This window comes from Lissotriton vulgaris, unplaced genomic scaffold, assembly GCF_964263255.1.
Source record: "Lissotriton vulgaris unplaced genomic scaffold, aLisVul1.2 SCAFFOLD_13701, whole genome shotgun sequence".
Classification (NCBI taxonomy): domain Eukaryota; kingdom Metazoa; phylum Chordata; class Amphibia; order Caudata; family Salamandridae; genus Lissotriton; species Lissotriton vulgaris.
In genome coordinates, this window is record NW_028243550.1 from 830 (window position 1) to 21,530 (window position 20,701).

General features: G+C 37.3%; 1 protein-coding gene across 1 annotated transcript; it reads left to right on the plus strand.

The window, feature by feature from the left end:
- Positions 1-887: 887 nt before the first annotated feature.
- LOC147668308 (uncharacterized) lies at positions 888-11,303 on the plus strand (the record flags this gene model as incomplete). The annotated part of the gene is made up of 2 exons (XM_086948619.1): positions 888-992; positions 5,063-11,303. A coding segment is annotated over exon 2 (6,202 nt), but the record flags the coding sequence as incomplete, so codon positions are not given.
- Positions 11,304-20,701: the final 9,398 nt, after the last annotated feature.

Sequence of the window (20,701 nt, forward strand, 5' to 3'; positions counted from 1 at the left end):
TATTATTGTATAATGAACCCATTCCATAGTCTCTCATGTAAGCAGAAACAGATTTATTTACATGTTTCCGTGCTTTCTCAAATTGTGGACCAAATTGGTTGGACCAGTTCCATTTCTGTCTTTGGCATATATTGGAATATACCAAGGCAGTGTGGGGAAAAAGTATCATCAATTGATGAAAGGTGTCCTTTAATAGCATTTCCAGACCTACCCCAGTTAATGTGCCTAGATCGTTTCCACCACAGTGCACAATTATAAGGTCAGGTTCTGGCAGATGCAAAAAGGTTTTCACCAATGGTATCAATTGGTGACATTTTAATCCTCTGTGGCCAATCCACTTGATTTCCACATTTGATAAATCAAGGTTATGAAAATTTCTGCTAGCTGCATACCTTTGAGCCCAGTGGATGTAGCTATGTCCAATAACCCAAACAGAGTACATGATGTGAGAAGGTTCTGGTCCAGTCAGATGAAGTGTGGGAATGAAATGGCAGTTGGAACAGTAGGAGTTCACAAAAAAATAATTGTGGAGTTTCTGTGCTCTTGAATCACTAGCAATGATTGGTGGATTCAGATAGTTGAAAACTGAAAGTTAGGGTGTATGGTTATGTTGTGTGAAAGAAGCAATTTGAATGGTTTAAAAAAAGTCACCAAAAGCAAAAATACCCTGTATAGGCTGCTGTATTGACAGGTCAAACATCCTTGCTGAGTTAATTTGCAACATTGTAAGATAAACTTTTGAACCTTACAGTTCAGTTAGGAGGGAGTTGCTATGGTAACAGATAGAAAGGTTTGAGAGGGGGATGGGTGTTGGTTTGAAAATAGTGAGGGAAGAGTTTTCATTGGTTGAATTAAGGCATATGTGTACAAAGATAGAGATTTTCTATGCCAGTCTTGGTTTCAGTGTATTGAGAGCACACCTTCTCCTCTGCTAAAGAAAAATTGGTGTGTGTGTCTGACACTGTTTTCAATCTCCAAAAGCATTTCTAAAGGTAAGTAATGATTCATTTAATTTAGATAGAGATTTATTTTCTCTATGGAGAATATTTGGAAGCAGATAGTTATGTTTTAGAAGTGAAATTGTATGTTAGTATATAAGTCCTGCGCAGTGTTTTTTACATGTTATTTAAAAATCGATTTTGGGTGCAAATGAATGGTATTTTTATTTGGCCTTTTTTATGATTGCCATGTGCAGTTGATGCATGACTTTAAACATGGGTAATAAGTGATGCACTGGTGGCGCCAGGCTTTTATAAATGAGGCCCTGACTTTGTTTGATGATATTGAGTGGTTGTAGTTAGGTTCTGTGCAGTGTTTCTTACATGTTATTGAAAAATCGATTTTTGGGTGCAATTGATTGGTATATGTATTTGGCCCTTATTTATGAATGCCATGTGCAGCTGATGCATGACTTTAAACATGGGTAATAAGTGACGCACTGGTGGCGCAAGGCTTTCATAAATAAGGCCCTGACTTTGTTTGATGATATTGAGTGGTTGTACTTAGGTTCTGTGCAGTGTTCCTTACATGTTATTCAAAAATCGATTTTTGGGTGCAATTGATTGGTATATGTATTTGGCCCTTATTTATGATTGCCATGTGAAACTGATGCATGATTTTAAACATGGGTAATAAGTGACGCACTGGTGGCGCAAGGCTTTCATAAATAAGGCCCTGACTTTGTTTGATGATATTGATTGGTTGTACTTAGGTTCTGCGCCGTGTTTCTTACATGTTATTGAAAAATCGATTTTTGGGTGCAATTGATTAGTATATGTATTTTGCCCTAATTTATGATTGCCATGTGCAACTGATGCATGACTTTAAACATGGGTAATAAGTGACGCACTGGTGGCGCAAGGCTTTCATAAATAAGGCCTGACTTTGTTTGATGATATTGAGTGGTTGTACTTAGGTTCTGTGCAGTGTTCCTTACATGTTATTCAAAAATCGATTTTTGGGTGCAATTGATTGGTATATGTATTTGGCCCTTATTTATGATTGCCATGTGCAGCTGATGCATGACTTTAAACATGGGTAATAAGTGACGCACTGGTGGCGCAAGGCTTTCATAAATAAGGCTCTGACTTTGTTTGATGATATTGATTGGTTGTACATAGGTTCTGTGCAGTGTTCCTTACATGTTATTCAAAAATCGATTTTTGGGTGCAATTGATTGGTATATGTATTTGGCCCTTATTTATGATTGCCATGTGCAACTGATGCATGACTTTAAACATGGGTAATAAGTGACGCACTGGTGGCGCAAGGCTTTCATAAATAAGGCCTGACTTTGTTTGATGATATTGAGTGGTTGTACTTAGGTTCTGTGCAGTGTTCCTTACATGTTATTCAAAAATCGATTTTTGGGTGCAATTGATTGGTATATGTATTTGGCCCTTATTTATGATTGCCATGTGAAACTGATGCATGATTTTAAACATGGGTAATAAGTGACGCACTGGTGGCGCAAGGCTTTCATAAATAAGGCCCTGACTTTGTTTGATGATATTGAGTGGTTGTACTTAGGTTTTGCGCAGTGTTTCTTACATGTTATTCAAAAATCGATTTTTGGGTGCAATTGATTGGTATATGTATTTGGCCCTTATTTATGATTGCCATGTGCAACTGATGCATGACTTTAAACATGGGTAATAAGTGACGCACTGGTGGCGCAAGGCTTTCATAAATAAGGCCTGACTTTGTTTGATGATATTGAGTGGTTGTACTTAGGTTCTGTGCAGTGTTCCTTACATGTTATTCAAAAATCGATTTTTGGGTGCAATTGATTGGTATATGTATTTTGCCCTAATTTATGATTGCCATGTGCAGCTGATGCATGACTTTAAACATGGGTAATACGTGACGCACTGGTGGCGCAAGGCTTTCATAAATAAGGCCTGACTTTGTTTGATGATATTGAGTGGTTGTACTTAGGTTCTGTGCAGTGTTCCTTACATGTTATTCAAAAATCGATTTTTGGGTGCAATTGATTGGTATATGTATTTGGCCCTTATTTATGATTGCCATGTGCAACTGATGCATGACTTTAAACATGGGTAATAAGTGACGCACTGGTGGCGCAAGGCTTTCATAAATAAGGCCTGACTTTGTTTGATGATATTGAGTGGTTGTACTTAGGTTCTGTGCAGTGTTCCTTACATGTTATTCAAAAATCGATTTTTGGGTGCAATTGATTGGTATATGTATTTGGCCCTTATTTATGATTGCCATGTGCAGCTGATGCATGACTTTAAACATGGGTAATAAGTGACGCACTGGTGGCGCAAGGCTTTCATAAATAAGGCTCTGACTTTGTTTGATGATATTGATTGGTTGTACATAGGTTCTGCACAGTGTTTCTTACATGTTATTCAAAAATCGATTTTTGGGTGCAATTGATTGGTATATGTATTTGGCCCTTATTTATGATTGCCATGTGCAGCTGATGCATGACTTTAAACATGGGTAATAAGTGACGCACTGGTGGCGCAAGGCTTTCATAAATAAGGCCTGACTTTGTTTGATGATATTGAGTGGTTGTACTTAGGTTCTGTGCAGTGTTCCTTACATGTTATTCAAAAATCGATTTTTGGGTGCAATTGATTGGTATATGTATTTGGCCCTTATTTATGATTGCCATGTGAAACTGATGCATGATTTTAAACATGGGTAATAAGTGACGCACTGGTGGCGCAAGGCTTTCATAAATAAGGCCCTGACTTTGTTTGATGATATTGATTGGTTGTACTTAGGTTCTGCGCCGTGTTTCTTACATGTTATTGAAAAATCGATTTTTGGGTGCAATTGATTGGTATATGTATTTTGCCCTAATTTATGATTGCCATGTGCAACTGATGCATGACTTTAAACATGGGTAATAAGTGACGCACTGGTGGCGCAAGGCTTTCATAAATAAGGCCCTGACTTTGTTTGATGATATTGAGTGGTTGTACTTAGGTTCAGCGCCGTGTTTCTTACATGTTATTGAAAAATCGATTTTTGGGTGCAATTGATTGGTATATGTATTTGGCCCTTATTTATGATTGCCATGTGCAACTGATGCATGATTTTAAACATGGGTAATAAGTGACCCACTGGTGGCGCAAGGCTTTCATAAATAAGGCCCTGACTTTGTTTGATGATATTGAGTGGTTGTACTTAGGTTCTGCGCCGTGTTTCTTACATGTTATTGAAAAATCGATTTTTGGGTGCAATTGATTGGTATATGTATTTGGCCCTTATTTATGATTGCCATGTGCAGCTGATGCATGACTTTAAACATGGGTAATAAGTGACGCACTGGTGGCGCAAGGCTTTCATAAATAAGGCCCTGACTTTGTTTGATGATATTGATTGGTTGTACATAGGTTCTGCGCCGTGTTTCTTACATGTTATTGAAAAATCGATTTTTGGGTGCAATTGATTGGTATATGTATTTGGCCCTTATTTATGATTGCCATGTGCAACTGATGCATGACTTTAAACATGGGTAATAAGTGACACACTGGTGGCGCAAGGCTTTCATAAATAAGGCCCTGACTTTGTTTGATGATATTGATTGGTTGTACATAGGTTCTGCACAGTGTTTCTTACATGTTATTCAAAAATCGATTTTTGGGTGCAATTGATTGGTATATGTATTTGGCCCTTATTTATGATTGCCATGTGCAGCCGATGCAAAACTTTAAACATGGGTAATAAGTGACGCACTGGTGGCGCAAGGCCTTTATAAATCAGACCCTGACTTTGTTTGATGATATTGAGTGGTTGTACTTAGGTTTTGCGCAGTGTTTCTTACATGTTATTGAAAAATCGATTTTTGGGTGCAATTGATTGGTATTTGCATTTGGCCCTTATTTATGAATGCCATGTGCAGCTGATGCTTGACTTTAAACATGGGTAATAAGTGACGCACTGGTGGCGCAAGGCCTTTAAAAATAAAGCCATGTGTTGCTATTGTATAAACTTAAATATGTTGCAATTTATTGTTTATATTGTTTGCTTTTTAACATTACTTTGTTGTTTGCTAATAGTGGTCTTTCATGTGTTTTTTTAACAGAACAACAGATTCAAATCAACTTCTGAAAAGGAAGCAAAAATGCCTTCAAGGCAAAGAAATATCAAAAATACCATACGGAAAAGGAGAACATCAACAACAGAGTTTATGGAATCCTCTTCAACAACTACTTCAAAAAACACCAGAAAAGCTTCTGGTAAGCCAATTAAGTCTTTTCTTCGCAACATATGTCGTAGGAAAAAAAATGAAATTGCTAATGTGAATATACAGAAAAAGTCAACAAATCTAAAAAGGAAAGAGAAGCCCACAAAAAATGTTTCCATTGGACCAGGAGAGAAGAGAATGGTTAGCAATAGAAGGGTAAATGTTTTTAGGGACATTCGTAGGCGAATGTTTCGCAATAGGGTAGTTTTAAATTTGCTAAAAAATGAAAAGAAAAGTAAACTAAAAGCTGCTTTTTACAAGAAAAAGAAAAGTGTAGAAAAGATTGTTGATCAGGCTTTTGAAGTTAAGAAAAAATTATTTATTTTAATAATCAATAGAATTAGGATACTTAATAAGGCAATGGATGTTTTCAAATCGAACAGTAGATGGAAAAGAATTATTAATCGGAGTAATTTTTGTGAAGTATTTTCTGGTGAATGGATGCATAGTTCAAGTTCTGAGCCTTTTTTTAATGAGGAGAGTTACTTTCAGGAAAATGATTTGGTGCATGCAGTTGACACCAGTGGTCGTGCATATGAGGTGAAAGATAGTTGTGTGATGGAAAAAGAGAAACTTGTATCTAGAGATGCAGAAGAGGTCTTAGCTGATGAAGTTTTAGGGAGACGTACTAAGGGTCCAGTGTACACATGGAAATGCAGTAGTATTTGTAGTGTGCGACAGGAATCAATTGATTTGCTTCGAAATTTCTTACGTACATATAGTAAAAAAAGTCTCAAACAAAAAATGAAGATCCTGCAAGAGTTAGATCCTTGCAGAGTGAGAGAAAGCACAGGTTTGCAAGGGCATTCACTAGCATGTCTTTCTAGAAAAGTTTGTCGGAGTGTTTTTCATCATTTTAGGATGTTAGCAGTGCATCATAATAACGTAAGGAAATTAGTGAGGAAGTTGTATTATGCAAAAAGTCCTGCACTTAAGCTTAAACAGTTAAATAGTGCTCTTTTGCATGGATCTGAAGTGGATGTGAAGACTATTTGTGAAGAAATTGAGTTTTGTTATTTTGGGAACAAAGAGGACAGTGTAGAAATAGATATAGTAATGGATGGTAATGCAGAAGATAATGGACAAATTTCAAGTATTGAAAAGTTTGATGAGGAAATTATCAAGTTTAAGGTGAAATCAAGTGAGAGGCCTAATGTAACTTGTGTGTGTTGTCGACGGACTCATTATAAAATTCAGACTAGGTTAGTTGATTTATATGCAAAAAGTGAATTGGAAAATAATAGTGAATGGGAGGATTTTGTAAGTTATTTGTTGGTGGAGAATTCTTTTGATTTGAGTTTGGATCAGCGTATTTGCACTTATTGTTTGAAAAAATTAAATGAAAATAGAATGCCTGCAAGAGCAGTTTATAATAATCTTCAGTTGATAGATATTCCTTCTGAATTGATGGATCTAAATACTTATGAATCTATTTTGATTCAATGTGTCCATCCTTTTCAGGCTATTGTTCGCATGGAGCCTAAGACAGGGAAATTGCCTCCATCAGATTTACTGAGAGGATTAAAGGGAAGAGTTGTTTATTTGCCTCTAGATGTAAAGAAAAATATTAATACAATTGGTGTAGAAAGAGTAGAAGAAGATCCTTTAGTTATTCTAGTTAATGGGGTTCCAACAAAGAGTAAGAAAATTTGGCAAGATTTAGTGGATGTTAAAAAAGTCAAGAAGGCAACGTTGTATTTAGTTAAAAACAATGAGTACTACAAACATGTAAGTGTTGGAGTAGAGGAAACAGCTACAGAAGAAGATAGTGATTCTTCAGTTGGTCAAATTGAAAAAGTTGATGTGTCTAGAACTGAAGAAATATATGAACATTATACTGTTCATCCTTTGCATTCCAAAGAAGTAATGGGAAATGCAATTGACTTGTTTCAAATGAAGGCAGCAAAAGGAAGTCCCATTAGTGTATGGGAAGAAAGTTTGGAAGCTCGTTGTTTTCCACAATTATTTCCAACAGGTTGTGGTGGACGATATGATGATCGACCAGTTCAAATTCCTGCAGCTGAATACCGGACTCTAAGATTATATGCAGAAGATCCAAGGTTTCGTCAATGCATTCCATATTTATTTCATCTACTGTTTGAAAGTGATTTGTCTGGGCTTTCTTATGCAGTTAATCATATATTAAAAAGTGGACCTCATTTGCAAAATGTATGTGCAAGGGACTTTATGGAGAAAGTTAATCTGCAAGACAGTATTTTGGAATCTCAGCTAATCAATCTCATGGCATGTCAACGTGGAACCAACGAGTATTGGTTTCGTCGTCATGGAGAATTGAAATGTATGCTAAGAAACTTAGGAACTCCTACATGGTTCCTCACTCTTAGCTGTGCTGAGTATGCCTGGGACGATTTACTTCAATTTCTACGAGAGGCAAATGAAAACATACCAAATATAGAATTGAAAACACCAGGAGAACTGTGTTCTTTAGATCCAGTGAATGTTTGCAGATATTTTAATCATAGATTTGAAGCTATGATGTCTTTTATTACCAACAAAAAAAATCCTCCCCTTGGAGAGGTTTTGGATTTCTTTTGGAGGAAGGAATATCAAGCGAGAGGTGCTCCTCATATACATATGTTGTTGTGGATTAAAGATGCACCCAAATTTGGATCAGATTCAGATGAAACAGTGATGAGTTTCATTGAAGAGTATTCAACATGTGCTGTTCCAAAATCTACTGAAGAAAACAATTTAAGGCAACAAGTTTTACGTTTTCAATCTCATCGTTGTGGAAAGTACTGTCGTCGAAAATTTAAAAACAAGGAAAAGTACTACACGAAATGTCGTTTTGCATTTCCTCGACCAGTGATTTCTAAAGGAAGAGTAAATAATTTGATGTCATCTCTACGACATACTGTGACGAGAAAATCTCCCAAAAACACATATAATTTGAAAAGAAATGAAGAATCTAAGTACATCAACGATTACAACCCAGTGATTTTGTCCATGTGGAATGCTAACATGGATATTCAGTTCGTTGCTGACAACTCTATTGCTGTGGCTCGATATGTGACATCTTACATCACCAAAAAAGAAAAGACAGAACTGAAGGAAATGTGGGAGGACATTTCACATGAAAAGAGTCTAAGCAAGAAATTATACAGTTTCAGTCTGAAGATGTTGTCGCATCGAGAAATTGGAGCATATGAATGTTCTGATCGGTTATCATCAGCAAGTCTCTATGCCAAATCAAGAACAATCATTTGGGTGAGTCTTGGTCTTGCTGCAACACGAAACCGAGTTTTGAAATCTGTACAAGAAATTGAATATTTGGCGGAAAAAGAACCAAACAGTACAGATATTTTGAAGACAAATATGTTGGATACATACTATCCAAATAGAAGTACTCACCTTGAGAACACATGTTTGTATGAAGTTCTTCAAAACTACAGTTATAAGAGGAACATCACAGAAGATATCAATAATGGAAAATATGCACTCATTGGCTATGAAGGATGTCTAGTGAAGCAGAAAAAAGGCCATTTGATTAATCATCGAAAATTGAGTTGTGAAGTTCCAGACAAAAGAGAATTTTACTATTTAGCTCTTTTGCAACTCTTTAAGCCATGGCGTACAGAAGAGGAACTACTTGGAGATTTTCTCTGTTATGAAGACTCTTTTAATGCAACTAAGGATACCATAGAATGTCCTATTTTTCTAAATTATCTGCAAATGTTGAATGAAGAAATGGAGCAAGAAACCACAATTGCTGAAGAGATAGCTAGAAACAGTTCTCAAGATAGTCAGAGTTCTACTTCATTGAGCCAGGATCCACTAGGAGGACCAATTATCCAAAATGAAGCTGCCACTGCCATGGATGAGGTGGAAAGAGCTATGGAACAAGCTCAAGAGGATGGAGTTAACTTAGAAGATTTGGTAACGCAACTAAACATTGAGCAGAAAAAGATATATGATGAAGTCACAGAGCAGATTGAACATGGATTCAGACATGAGAAAAAAGAGTGCTCATGTATATTATTTGACCCTGTCCGACTGTATGTAAGTGGAGAAGCGGGGACAGGAAAAAGTTTTCTAATTAAAGCCGTTGCAAGTTATCTGCAGAAAAGGACTGATTCACCACTGTCTTGTGTTGTAACTGCTCCAACTGGTCTGGCAGCACATAACATTAAAGGGATTACTCTACATCGTTTATTGATGCTGCCAGTTGAACATGATAATAAATTGCATTACAACAAGCTATCTGGAGATGCGTGTTCTGAAGTTTCAAGAGTCTTGAAGAAAATGAAACTTCTTATCATAGATGAAGTAAGCATGGTCTCAAATCTAATGCTTGCTTTTGTGCATTTGAGAATGCAAGAAATTCTTAAAACAGACTATGATGTGTTATTTGGAGGAAAACACATTATTGTTTTTGGAGATCTATTGCAGTTGACTCCAGTAAAAGGACAACCAGTGTTTAAAATGCTCACGCATGAAGATACCAGGAAGTCCCTTGGAAGCATTGGAAATGTTAATATATGGCTAAATTTTAAATATGCTGAACTGCTTCAAAATATGCGACAGGCCAAGGATGAAGATTATAAAAATATTCTACAAGATGTAAGAATTGGAAAAATGACTGAGAAAGGGAAAAAAGCTTTGCATAGTCGATTAATTTCAAATTTGTATGCAAATGAAAACATTCTTCCAGAGAATATTTTTAAAAAAATGACTGAGAAGAAATCTGGGATATGTTTGATGCCAACTCTGCAAGAATGTTCCATCTTCAATCAAAAAATGTTAGACTTAGAAAATGAAGAGATTGTGAAACTGGAAGCAATAGATAAAATAGAGCATATGGGTGCAACAATTGTTTTGTCAGAAAATTTGAAAACTAAATTGCATTCATTGGAGAAAAGTATTTCAAAAACAGCTGGTTTTGAAAAGACTCTGAATGTGTGTTTAAATTGTCGTATCATTTTGAGAAGGAATTTAAATGTTGAAAGCGGTCTGGTAAATGGAGCAATGGGTTATGTTGTTGATTTTGTGAATTACAGAAATAGAGATGGAATTGAATTTTTAAAAATAAAATTTGATGGCATTGAACAAGTACAACAAATAAGTCGTTGTTCTGCTAGATTTTTACTTGTAAAAGACTTATATGTTCGCCGAAAACAGTTTCCTGTTTGTTTGGCGTATGCAGTGACAATTCATAAATCTCAAGGTTTAAGTGTAGATAGTGCATTGGTGAACATTGGAAGATCTGTGTTTAAAGAGGGTATGGCATATGTGGCATTATCTCGAGTCAGAACTTTATCAGGATTGTACTTGATTGCGTGTGATGAGACAAAGATTTCTGCCGATCTAGATTGTGTTAAAGAATACAATAGGTTAAGAAGAGAGTATGCTCCACATTTGCCTCAATATCCTCTGTTTGAAAAACGTGTGGTAGGCCGAAAAAGAAGAAATGAGGATAATTGTAGTGAGGTAGTTGCAAAAAGACAAAAAGTAGAGAAAACTGTAATTGAAAACAGGAAGAAAAAGAATTGTGGAGAAAATGTTGTTGGATTTCAGTTTGAAAACAGTTCTGGTGTCAACTGCTATGCTAATGTAGTGGTTAATGTTGTTTTTTTTCTTAAAAGTTTACAAGAACAGATTGTTGAAAATCGGGATCAAAGATTGTGTGGTTTATTGAATTCTGTGTTTCAGAAATGTAGCAGTGTTACAGCACAAATAGAAAGTGTAACAGAAATTCGAAATATTTTAGATTTGTGTTCTGGTCAAGATAAATTTTCACAGAACATTCAGCAGGATTGTCAGGAATTTTTAATGTATATGTTTGGTGTTTTGGAAGATGAAGGTGTAGATGTAGATAATCTTTTCAGTCTTTCTTATCAATGGCAGCATGACTGCCACAATTGTAGTTTATCAAGTACTACTACAATAGACACTGAAAGATTTATATATTTGACTTTACCAGACTGTAAATCAGTGTCTTTTAAAAATCTAGTTAAAGCAGCAGATCATAATATGGTGTGTACCCAATGTAACTGTACAATGCTGTCCACATTATTTATACAAAGGTATGGGCAGTATATTATTTTAGTTTTCCAACGATGTAGACCTGATGGAACTAAATTGACAACTTCTATCAAAAATTTTGTGGCTTCTCAGTTATCAATTTCTGGAAGGACCTTTACAACTGAAGCTATTATTTATCATGATGGATCTTCGACCACCTCAGGACATTATACATGCTACTTAAAATCTGAAAATGGATGGAGTTACTGCAATGATTCTCATTTAACTTATAAACAACGTTTGCCTTATGACTCTACAAATTCTTATCTAGTGTTTTTAAAACCAAAGTTTTAGTAAAGGGAATTGGCCTTTGAAGACGGGAATAGTTAATAAAAGTTAGTTAGTTAGTTAGTTAATCTAATATTTGAAATTATTTATCTCATGTAGATACTTTAAGTGGATCTCAAAGTAAAAAATACTGATATATCTGACACAAATTGGCCGTGAGGAAAATGTAAGATATGATGTTGTTAGAAGTTGATGAAATCGAAGTTATAGAGCACAGCAGACTTTTTTTCACCAAAAGGACCTTCACTATCTGCAATCTCATGTAGATACTTTAAGTGGATCTCAAAGTAAAAAATACTGATATATCTGACACAAATTGGCCGTGAGGAAAGTGTAACATATGATGTTGTTAGATCTTTTTTCATAGGAAGTCGATGAAATGGAAGTTATAGAGCACAGCAGACTTTTTTCCACCAAAAGGACCTTCACTATCTGCAATTTGGTCTCACGGAAAAGTAAGTGAATCAAAGATTAGTGTACTTATATGAGATGTATGTTTGAATGGGTTTTTTTAAACACAATCTTTTAGATTGTGTTTTTTTTTTCCCGCTGTTATATGATGAAGACTTTGATCTCACTAATTTAAGTGAAATTCAATATATTCTGAGAACAGCAAAAATAAATAATGTAACATATTGTAGAAGTTATTGTGTAGTTTGCATTGTGTAATTTATATTGTGTTCACATTGTCTTATACTCATTTTCTTTTTCACCCTTATTTACCTCTCTTTACTAATTTACACTCTTTTTTCATCGCTGTTTCTTTAGTGCACTTCATTCACAACTTCTTAATCTAATAGGAACTGTCTGCATTTCCTCTGTTCCTTCCACCACTTTTTATCTTTTTCATATTCTCACAGTACCACTGCTTTAGTTTCCTAACCCTCTCTTTCTTTTTCTCCTTTTTTTTTCTTTCGCATCCATTGTACTGTAGTTCACTTAGTTCTTCCTTTTGTCTTTCTGTGTACTTACTCTCTCACTCCTGTTTTATCCATCGTTCTATACTAACTTCATTCCTTTCATCCCTTCACTCTGTTACTTTACTTCACTCACTCTCAATCATCTTCTATTCCTCTTTTTTATTTATAGTTTCTCAATCAGACTTCTCTCCTTTTCACTCATTTTTCTTTTATTTTCTTATCTTTACTGATTTTGATTTGATATCTTACATTCTTTTAGTATCTTATTTACCTTTAGGAATTTGTTCTCTTTCTATTTCTTTTTCCTTTCTTTTTCTCTTTCTACATTACTTTCTTTCTGTTTTTGTATCCTTCACTATTGCATCATTTCTTAGTAAACTTTTGTAGATTTTTAAACCTCATGAACTGTTGTTTCTATTTTATTATATATTTTTAAGAAATTATAACGTGTTTTTTCTTTTATCTTTCATAGATACAAGTTTGCATTGATTATATGGTAAGTGTGTTTACAAAATCTTTTTTGTTATCACCTTTTGTTTTATTTTCACTATTTTTCTGTCACCCTACCGCACCCCTATTTCCTTACTTTGCTTCCCTCACTTATTCTTTTGTTCCATGTTTACTTCCGACCACATTCAATTTCTTTCAGTACTTCTGCCTATGCACACTCCTTCACTTACCTTTTTTACTGGTTCACTTAGTCCCTTTGTGACAGTCCTTCTTTTACTCTCTCTCTTGTTTGTCTCTATTACTCCCCATGTGTTACCCTTATTCACTTACATGTACCCTCTTTCACCCCTTTTTACTTATATTCACTGATATTTACTTTCCCTCAATCACTGCTATTCTTTTCCTCTGATTCCGTCACTACCTGACATTCCCATACTTAACTGTCCTTCTTTTTACTTTCAACATCCATTTACAATCTCCCTTAACCTCTGCTTTAGTCTTCTTCCTATTTCTTCTTTCTTTTGCTCCCTTATTCATTTTTCTTTTCTCAGTTACTTCCTTTTACACTTTTTATCTGTCTTACTATCTATTACACAGTCCCTCCTTCATTTTTTTTTCTTTTTTTTTGTTAGTGCGCTGACGGTACGCGCACCGGTGCGCGCACCGAAAGCGAAATATAAAAAAAAATATTTTAAATTAAAAATATTATCTCAATATACATTATAGTGTTCATTTTTACAAAAACATACTTTAGCAATTCACTAAAAAACACATAGGTATGAGTCTGTATAAAAAGTTAGGAATTAGCATTAAAAAAACCTATGAAATTCACTGAAAAAACCAAAGGTTTCACACCAGTTATAGTTAGGAATTAGCATTTAAAAAACCTATGAAATTCACTGAAAAAACCATAGGTTTCACACCAGTTATAGTTAGGAATTAGCATTTAAAAAACCTATTAAATTCACTGAAAAAACCATAGGTTTCACACCAGTTATAGTTAGCTGGAAATTTTACTGATATAAAACCATTGAAATTCCCACGTTATAGTTAGTCGGACTCACTATAACTTGCGCGTGCAATGCACTGCTGATGACATCACATATTACATCACTCATGACATGGTCAGTGACATCACTCATGACACCATCCTTGTGACATAGTGACAGACCTCCTTTCACTATAATGTAACCCTTGAGACACATATTCAAAAATAGAAACTGAAATTTTTAATAAAATGGAGATACCTATATCAGTTACAACAAGCAATTCAGTAATTCCACTATCTATATACACATCCACTCATTCACCAACAGTTCTATATAGTCACTCATACATATACTCACTCATCATATGAAGTGATACACCTATACATCCTGTTACACACCGACATTCATCCAAAAGTTACTCACACACATATTCACACGTGCAAATAAACTATTGAACATCCATTTATTTGAATATAGAGTTATACACACACTTCCACCTTACTTCTATTTAAAATTACACATATTTATTCTCTTAAACAATCACTTATAGAAACACATACTTATTTAAACAGGAACTCTTACAATCTCTTACTCTCACATATACTCACTTATATACATCAATATTCATATATACTAGATTAAAACATATGTAGTTACTGATAAAGACACTAGTGAGACAGTCATTCACTCACTAACAAACACATATAGACACTCATCCACCCATACAGTCCTGTACATATGTTGTCTTCAAAACACATACAAACAAAGAGTCAGTCACTCATGCATCTATGTGCTAAGTAATACCCCCACCAAACCATATAGACACTCATACTGATACTAATAAAAATATCTAATAACCCATATACATACACATGAGTGGATGTGTATTAGATGGTGATATTACTGAATTGGTTGTTGTAACTGGTATGGGTATATCCACTTTTTTGAAAATATTAGTTTCTATTTTTGAATATGTGTTTCATGGGTTACATTACACTGAAAGGAGGTCTGTCACTGTGTCACAAGGATGGTGTCATCAGTGATGTCATGAGTGATGTCACTGACCATGTCATGAGTGATGTAATATGTGATGTCATCAGCAGTGCATTGCACGCGCAAGTTATAGTGAGTCCGACTAACTATAACGTGGGAATTTCAATGGTTTTATATCAGTAAAATTTCCAGCTAACTATAACTGGTGTGAAACCTATGGTTTTTTCAGTGAATTTAATAGGTTTTTTAAATGCTAATTCCTAACTATAACTGGTGTGAAACCTATGGTTTTTTCAGTGAATATATATATATATACCAGTATATATATATACCCGACAGCATTCTGAAGAGATTCTAGAAAAAAATATTACAGTCCAAATTGTGTACCTCTCAGGTTTGTCCAAATAGCAATGAACACAATGGGGTAGAGTTACTAAGATTTTACGCTGTTTGTGTCACAAAATTTATGTAAATGGGTGCAAAATCTTTTTGTCCGACTTTCTTTACAGTGTTAAACTGGAAATAATGTGAAAGTAATGTAAATTGCATTTTTTAGCGCAAAGGGGTCGTACCATGGGTGGTGCATTAACATTCCCATGGAACCTCCTTAAGTTTCTGGCACTAAACCCAATTTACTAAATAAAGTAGACCGGGTTTACCGTCAGAAAATAGTGCACCCTTCAACAAGGCGCTATGAAGGAGAATGCTGTTTTTCTTATTTATTTTCTGAATCGATGTGTGTGCTGCACTGTATAGCACACATACAAAGTTGGAAAATGTTTATATGTAGTCTAATCATACTATTTTGTAATGGAAGGATATCCTTCCAGTACAAATCCTATGCTTGACTCATGAGACACTCTTGCACTGTGGCGCAAAGTTGTCTCCATGGTGCACAGGAGCTAATTTCAGCGCTGGCCCTAGGGAGAGGGGAAGAGAGTGCCATATTTCCATAAATCTGGTGCTCTCCTGCCCTCGCCTTCTCACACATCACAGCATTTGCGGCTGCTGCACTGCGTTGCATGAGAAATTGGTTAATCTGACCAACAGTCTTGCCAAAAACTAATTTGTGAGATTTCATGTAACAAAGTAGGCTTTAACAGGATGCAATAACAACACATCCGTAATGGCTTATTGGCTTTAACAGGTGTATTTCATAATAAATAAATCAAGTCTACTACATGGGTTATAATTTTTCATAAGGGATAGATCAGACCTATGGTATATGAAACTACATTTCCCAATAAACTAATCAAATCTATAGCTTTTGTGATTGGATCATCACTGTAATAGAGGCAGGCCACCTGTACTGAGCATAAACTTTACTACAGGTCAACCATCAGTAAAATTGTAAACATATACAAAATTACAGTTGTCTAAAAAATACAAATGATTATCTAGGAAGACCCAACAAGGATTAACCTAGTGCAAATCTTCTATGTCCATAGTTTATTCGAGTCAGGCGCCCATACCAAAACCCTTGCCTACTACAGTAATCTGTGAAATTCCATGTAAGTATTGTAACAATCCACAATATAGGCCTACTGGCTTTACAGATGCTTTCGTAATAATCAAGCAAGTCCTACTGCCTTTGTCAAAGCTTTTTATAATAAACAGATCAGACATAACATCAAACAGGTCTATAGTCAGGCAGTCAGTCAAAAATTCTTTATTCGGCTAATAAAAGCCATAAAAGCAGAGAATAAATAAATAAATACATCAGCAGCAATTATTGAGACAAGACAATGGAACATTATAAATGCACAGCAAATGCAGGTTACACATGCAATTTTCCCTACAAATATATAAAAATAGAGAATAAAAATAAGTATATAACGCACAGAGTATAAAAATTCAACATATAAAATTCATCAATAAAAAAAAGGTCACATACATTTAATCAAGGAGAGTGCAAATTAATTTAGACTGGAGCCAACATTTTCCTAATTCCTATAGCACTCAAAAAATAGCTAGCAACTCCAAAATACACCATGGGCGACGAAAGCATCTGCAGGTATAATAATGCTGGCCTTACTTAGACAAATTGGCATGGGCTCAAAAGCGGAAGAATATATTTTTTACGCAGACGGACATAAAATTCTCAAAGAAGGTATATATAGTCATTTTCCTTGGCTTCATACCATAACCGGTCTAGTGCATAAAAGCTTATAACCAGTGAGAGTCGGTTTGTGATTCTGGTGCCACCAGTGGGGTGTTAGACATTACTAAATTGGAAGAAGTGTGCCACCCCTAATGCTCTGCATACTTATTCAGTAATGTGCCATTGCAGCCTTTTCCCTTCCACCGTCTTTCTGAGCTCCAAATCACCCCAGGATGATGCAGGAGCAGCTCAGCCAATCTATGTTTTTATTTTGAATTATGGAGCTTGCCGTCTTGAATTAACAACAGGATAAATAGCACTCTATGTACCAGAATGAAAGCAGAAACCGACCATGATGGATTTTGACCTGGGAAGCTTAAGTCTGTCACTAGACACGTCACCACTGTGCCTCCTGATCTAACTCCACACAACCTCCCAGGCAAGGACTGGAAGGGGCGGCCCTGGGGGATCTGTAGGGAGTGCCTGCGGTGAGATCGTTTGTATGAAATGCAAGGAGTCAGAGGGGCAGCGCTGAAATGCAAAACAATTCTCTGAGCCCATTCCTTGAAGACTTCCCAGTAGGTGTCAGCAGTTGCATATTGATGGATCTGTACATGGATGCAGTCAGAAGTCCCGTTATTTGTTCAATTCTACAGCGAAGGATTGTGTGATTTATACCTGTATCTTGTCTGAAGACAAAAAAAAAATCCTTTACAGATCTGTCCAAACATAGAGAAACATGGCTGTGATTGCATATATTCAACTACTAAAAAAATATATTAAAAAAAGCTATATCCACAGTAAATAGCAACTTTGAACCTCAGAGCTCCAGTGTGTACAAGGAGTGAAAGGCCAGGGTTCACAATCTTCGTTGTCATGTTTGTCACCTTCAAAAATGACCCTCATCAGCAAACTAGTGTTGTGCTGCACAGGAGTGATCAACAAACGTTCAGCCCGATCATAAGAAGACAGGCACACCAAAAAAACACCTTCATTGTATTGCATCGCCTAGTACATCTGTACTAAATAATTTGGACGTTATTTTGGTCCAAAAAAGTTCATAATTGTCCCCCGCCCTGCCCCACAACTTATCCCTGCACAACGGTCATAATTCCCAAGGTATGCCTCCGCTTCGACTCGGGCTGCAGTGAAGGATTCTGGCTGCTCTCCTGCTGATGTAGACTGCCCTTCACTGCAGGCGTTTAATCTTCCTCGATTAGCATTTTTAAAGACAAAAACACGTCTTTAAAAATGCATTGAACAGCGCAGCTTAGTATGTACGCATTTCAAAGACCCCGATTTAACACTTCACAAATGCGCGGCGTTTGTAGGTCTCTGCGCGGAGAGAAATCAAAGTGTGGGCGCCCGCTCAGGCGCGCGGTTTAGAGGGAACTATGGTGGCCAGGCCCTGTGGGGGCGGCCATTTTGTGTGACCTTCCATCCTGGTTTAGTTTTTTTGCCGCAGGCCTACAAACTTGTGGGATATTTTCTGCCGGTAGGCCTAGAGTCCCAGATATAGTCAGCGGGGAGGCTTGATGTAGCGGTATCCATTTTGTCTGTTGAATTTAACATAATTTAGGGCATGGGTGGCAATGCATTGAATTTTCAAATGTGGTGTTTCGGGTGTAGTTAACTGTTTGGGTGAAAACTCCAAATGCCTTTGTTGTTTGTGTTGTTGTGTAACTTTCAAACCTTGTAGCCATGGGGATTTTCTTTTTTTGCATTAAGCTGTGATGCAGGCATCCTCCTTTTTGCAGGCTATATAGGGAGGGATATAGGCCTGGTTGAGTTTATTGTTTTCTGGCCTTTACCCATGTACCTGTGATGAGAGTGCCCATGTGGAGCTGTGGTGGTAGTAGTAGTGTGCTGTTTTGTTTTTGACAAATTGGGCTGTGTCTTGCCATTGTTCCTGTTGGCTTACTACTGTTCACATCCCCATTGCTATCTGCTGCAGGTCACTGATGCTGCATCCATCCAAAATGATGCACAAATTAAGGATAAACAAGTTCCACTTCCACTACAATTGCATTTTAGTTCTATGCTATTCTTACTCTTACTGGTAGTAACAAATAAAATTAAAGCTAAAATAATCCACATTCGACTGATGTTGTTCTGCCTTCTTTGCTTGTAGGTGCACAAAAGACTGAAGAGGAGGTGTCTGTCATCATTCATCGCCTGTTCTACTACCAGACGGACGTCCTTCTGTACTACGTCAAGTGTGGACAGATGGTTGCTTCCCGGGGGGAACTATGAGATAGCACTCTACTCTAAGCGGGGTGCACGCCAACTCACTGGACCCACACTACATGCGGTACAGGTGTGGCACGCTGCCCAGAAGAAGCTCGGATGGTCAGGAGTCCTCACCATGGCCACACCACTTTGGGCCTCAGAACAACTCGGCAACCTCGGACGTACTAAGGGCTTCCGCAAATGGGACCTGATAGGAATCTCCCAAATCAAGGATATCTGGGGCCCCAAAGGGATCCACGCGTTCGCCCACCTACGGGACACATACGAGTTGGCGCAAACTGAATACTATCGATACTTACAGGTGAGACACTCCTTACAGGCAAATATCCCACCAGAGACTCCACTACCACAATCCTCCCCACTTGAGGATAGGATACTCGATGGGCACATGACAGAACACGCCATATCACTCACATACAAAAAACTAATTAATCACCCCCCTGACATGCTCCTACCCCTTAGAGAGAAATGGGTTGCTGATGGGCTTGAGATAGACGAGGAGGAATGGATGTATGCCTTGGCCTCACCGCGTGAGTTAGCGATATCGGCCCGCCTGCGACTAATCCAACTGAAGGTACTCCATAGAGTGTATGTCTCCTGTACAAGGTTACACCTCATGGGGAGGGCTGATACTGTACTCTGCAGGAGGGGATGTGGTGGCACGGGTACCTTTTTCCACGTGTTGTGGGGTTGCCCCAAGATTCAACGGTATTGGAGAAGGGTGGTGCAGTGTATGCAGGAGGTATGGGAGGTGGAAATTCGCCCAGAGGCAAAGAGGTGTCTTCTTAATATCTGGGAGCCAACGGACCTGTCACCGAAAGGGAGGCTCTGGGTTATGCTCGGACAAATGGTAGCAAAAAGGAACATTGCCAGACTCTGGGGCAGTCCGGATCCACCTAAACTAACAGATTGGCATAGCGATATGGACTGGTGTATGCTACAGGAAAAGACTGTGTATGTGGCAAGGGGGTGTCCCCGAAAATGGGTGGAAGTATGGTCCAACTGGAACGATTACAGGGGGGCTATCTGCGAGCCTCCGTCTACCACGCAGGCGCGCGCAGAAGATCTGTAAGAATCCTAACGACCTTGTGGTTCCAGGTGCTTAGAGCTGGGAAGTACAATTGCATCGCCTGTGCAGAGGTGAACTTACCGTGCTCGACGAGATGACCGTGTGGGGGGGGTGGGGGGTTTGTTGAAACGTACGCTCATGTTTATGGCTATAAAAAATGGAAAATCAGACCTACACTATCCTTCTCTGAACAGTGTGACACCTGCACTTTACCACGCCGCCGTGCCCCCGGGATGACGGCTTTGGGCTGTGTAATATCTGAAGCAATGCACGTGTTACGTACTGCGTGGCCAGCCCGAGGGGTTGTAGGCTGGAATCTGTGTACCATGGACGATCAAAATAAAGGTCTAAAAAAAAAAAAAAAAAAGTGTGGTG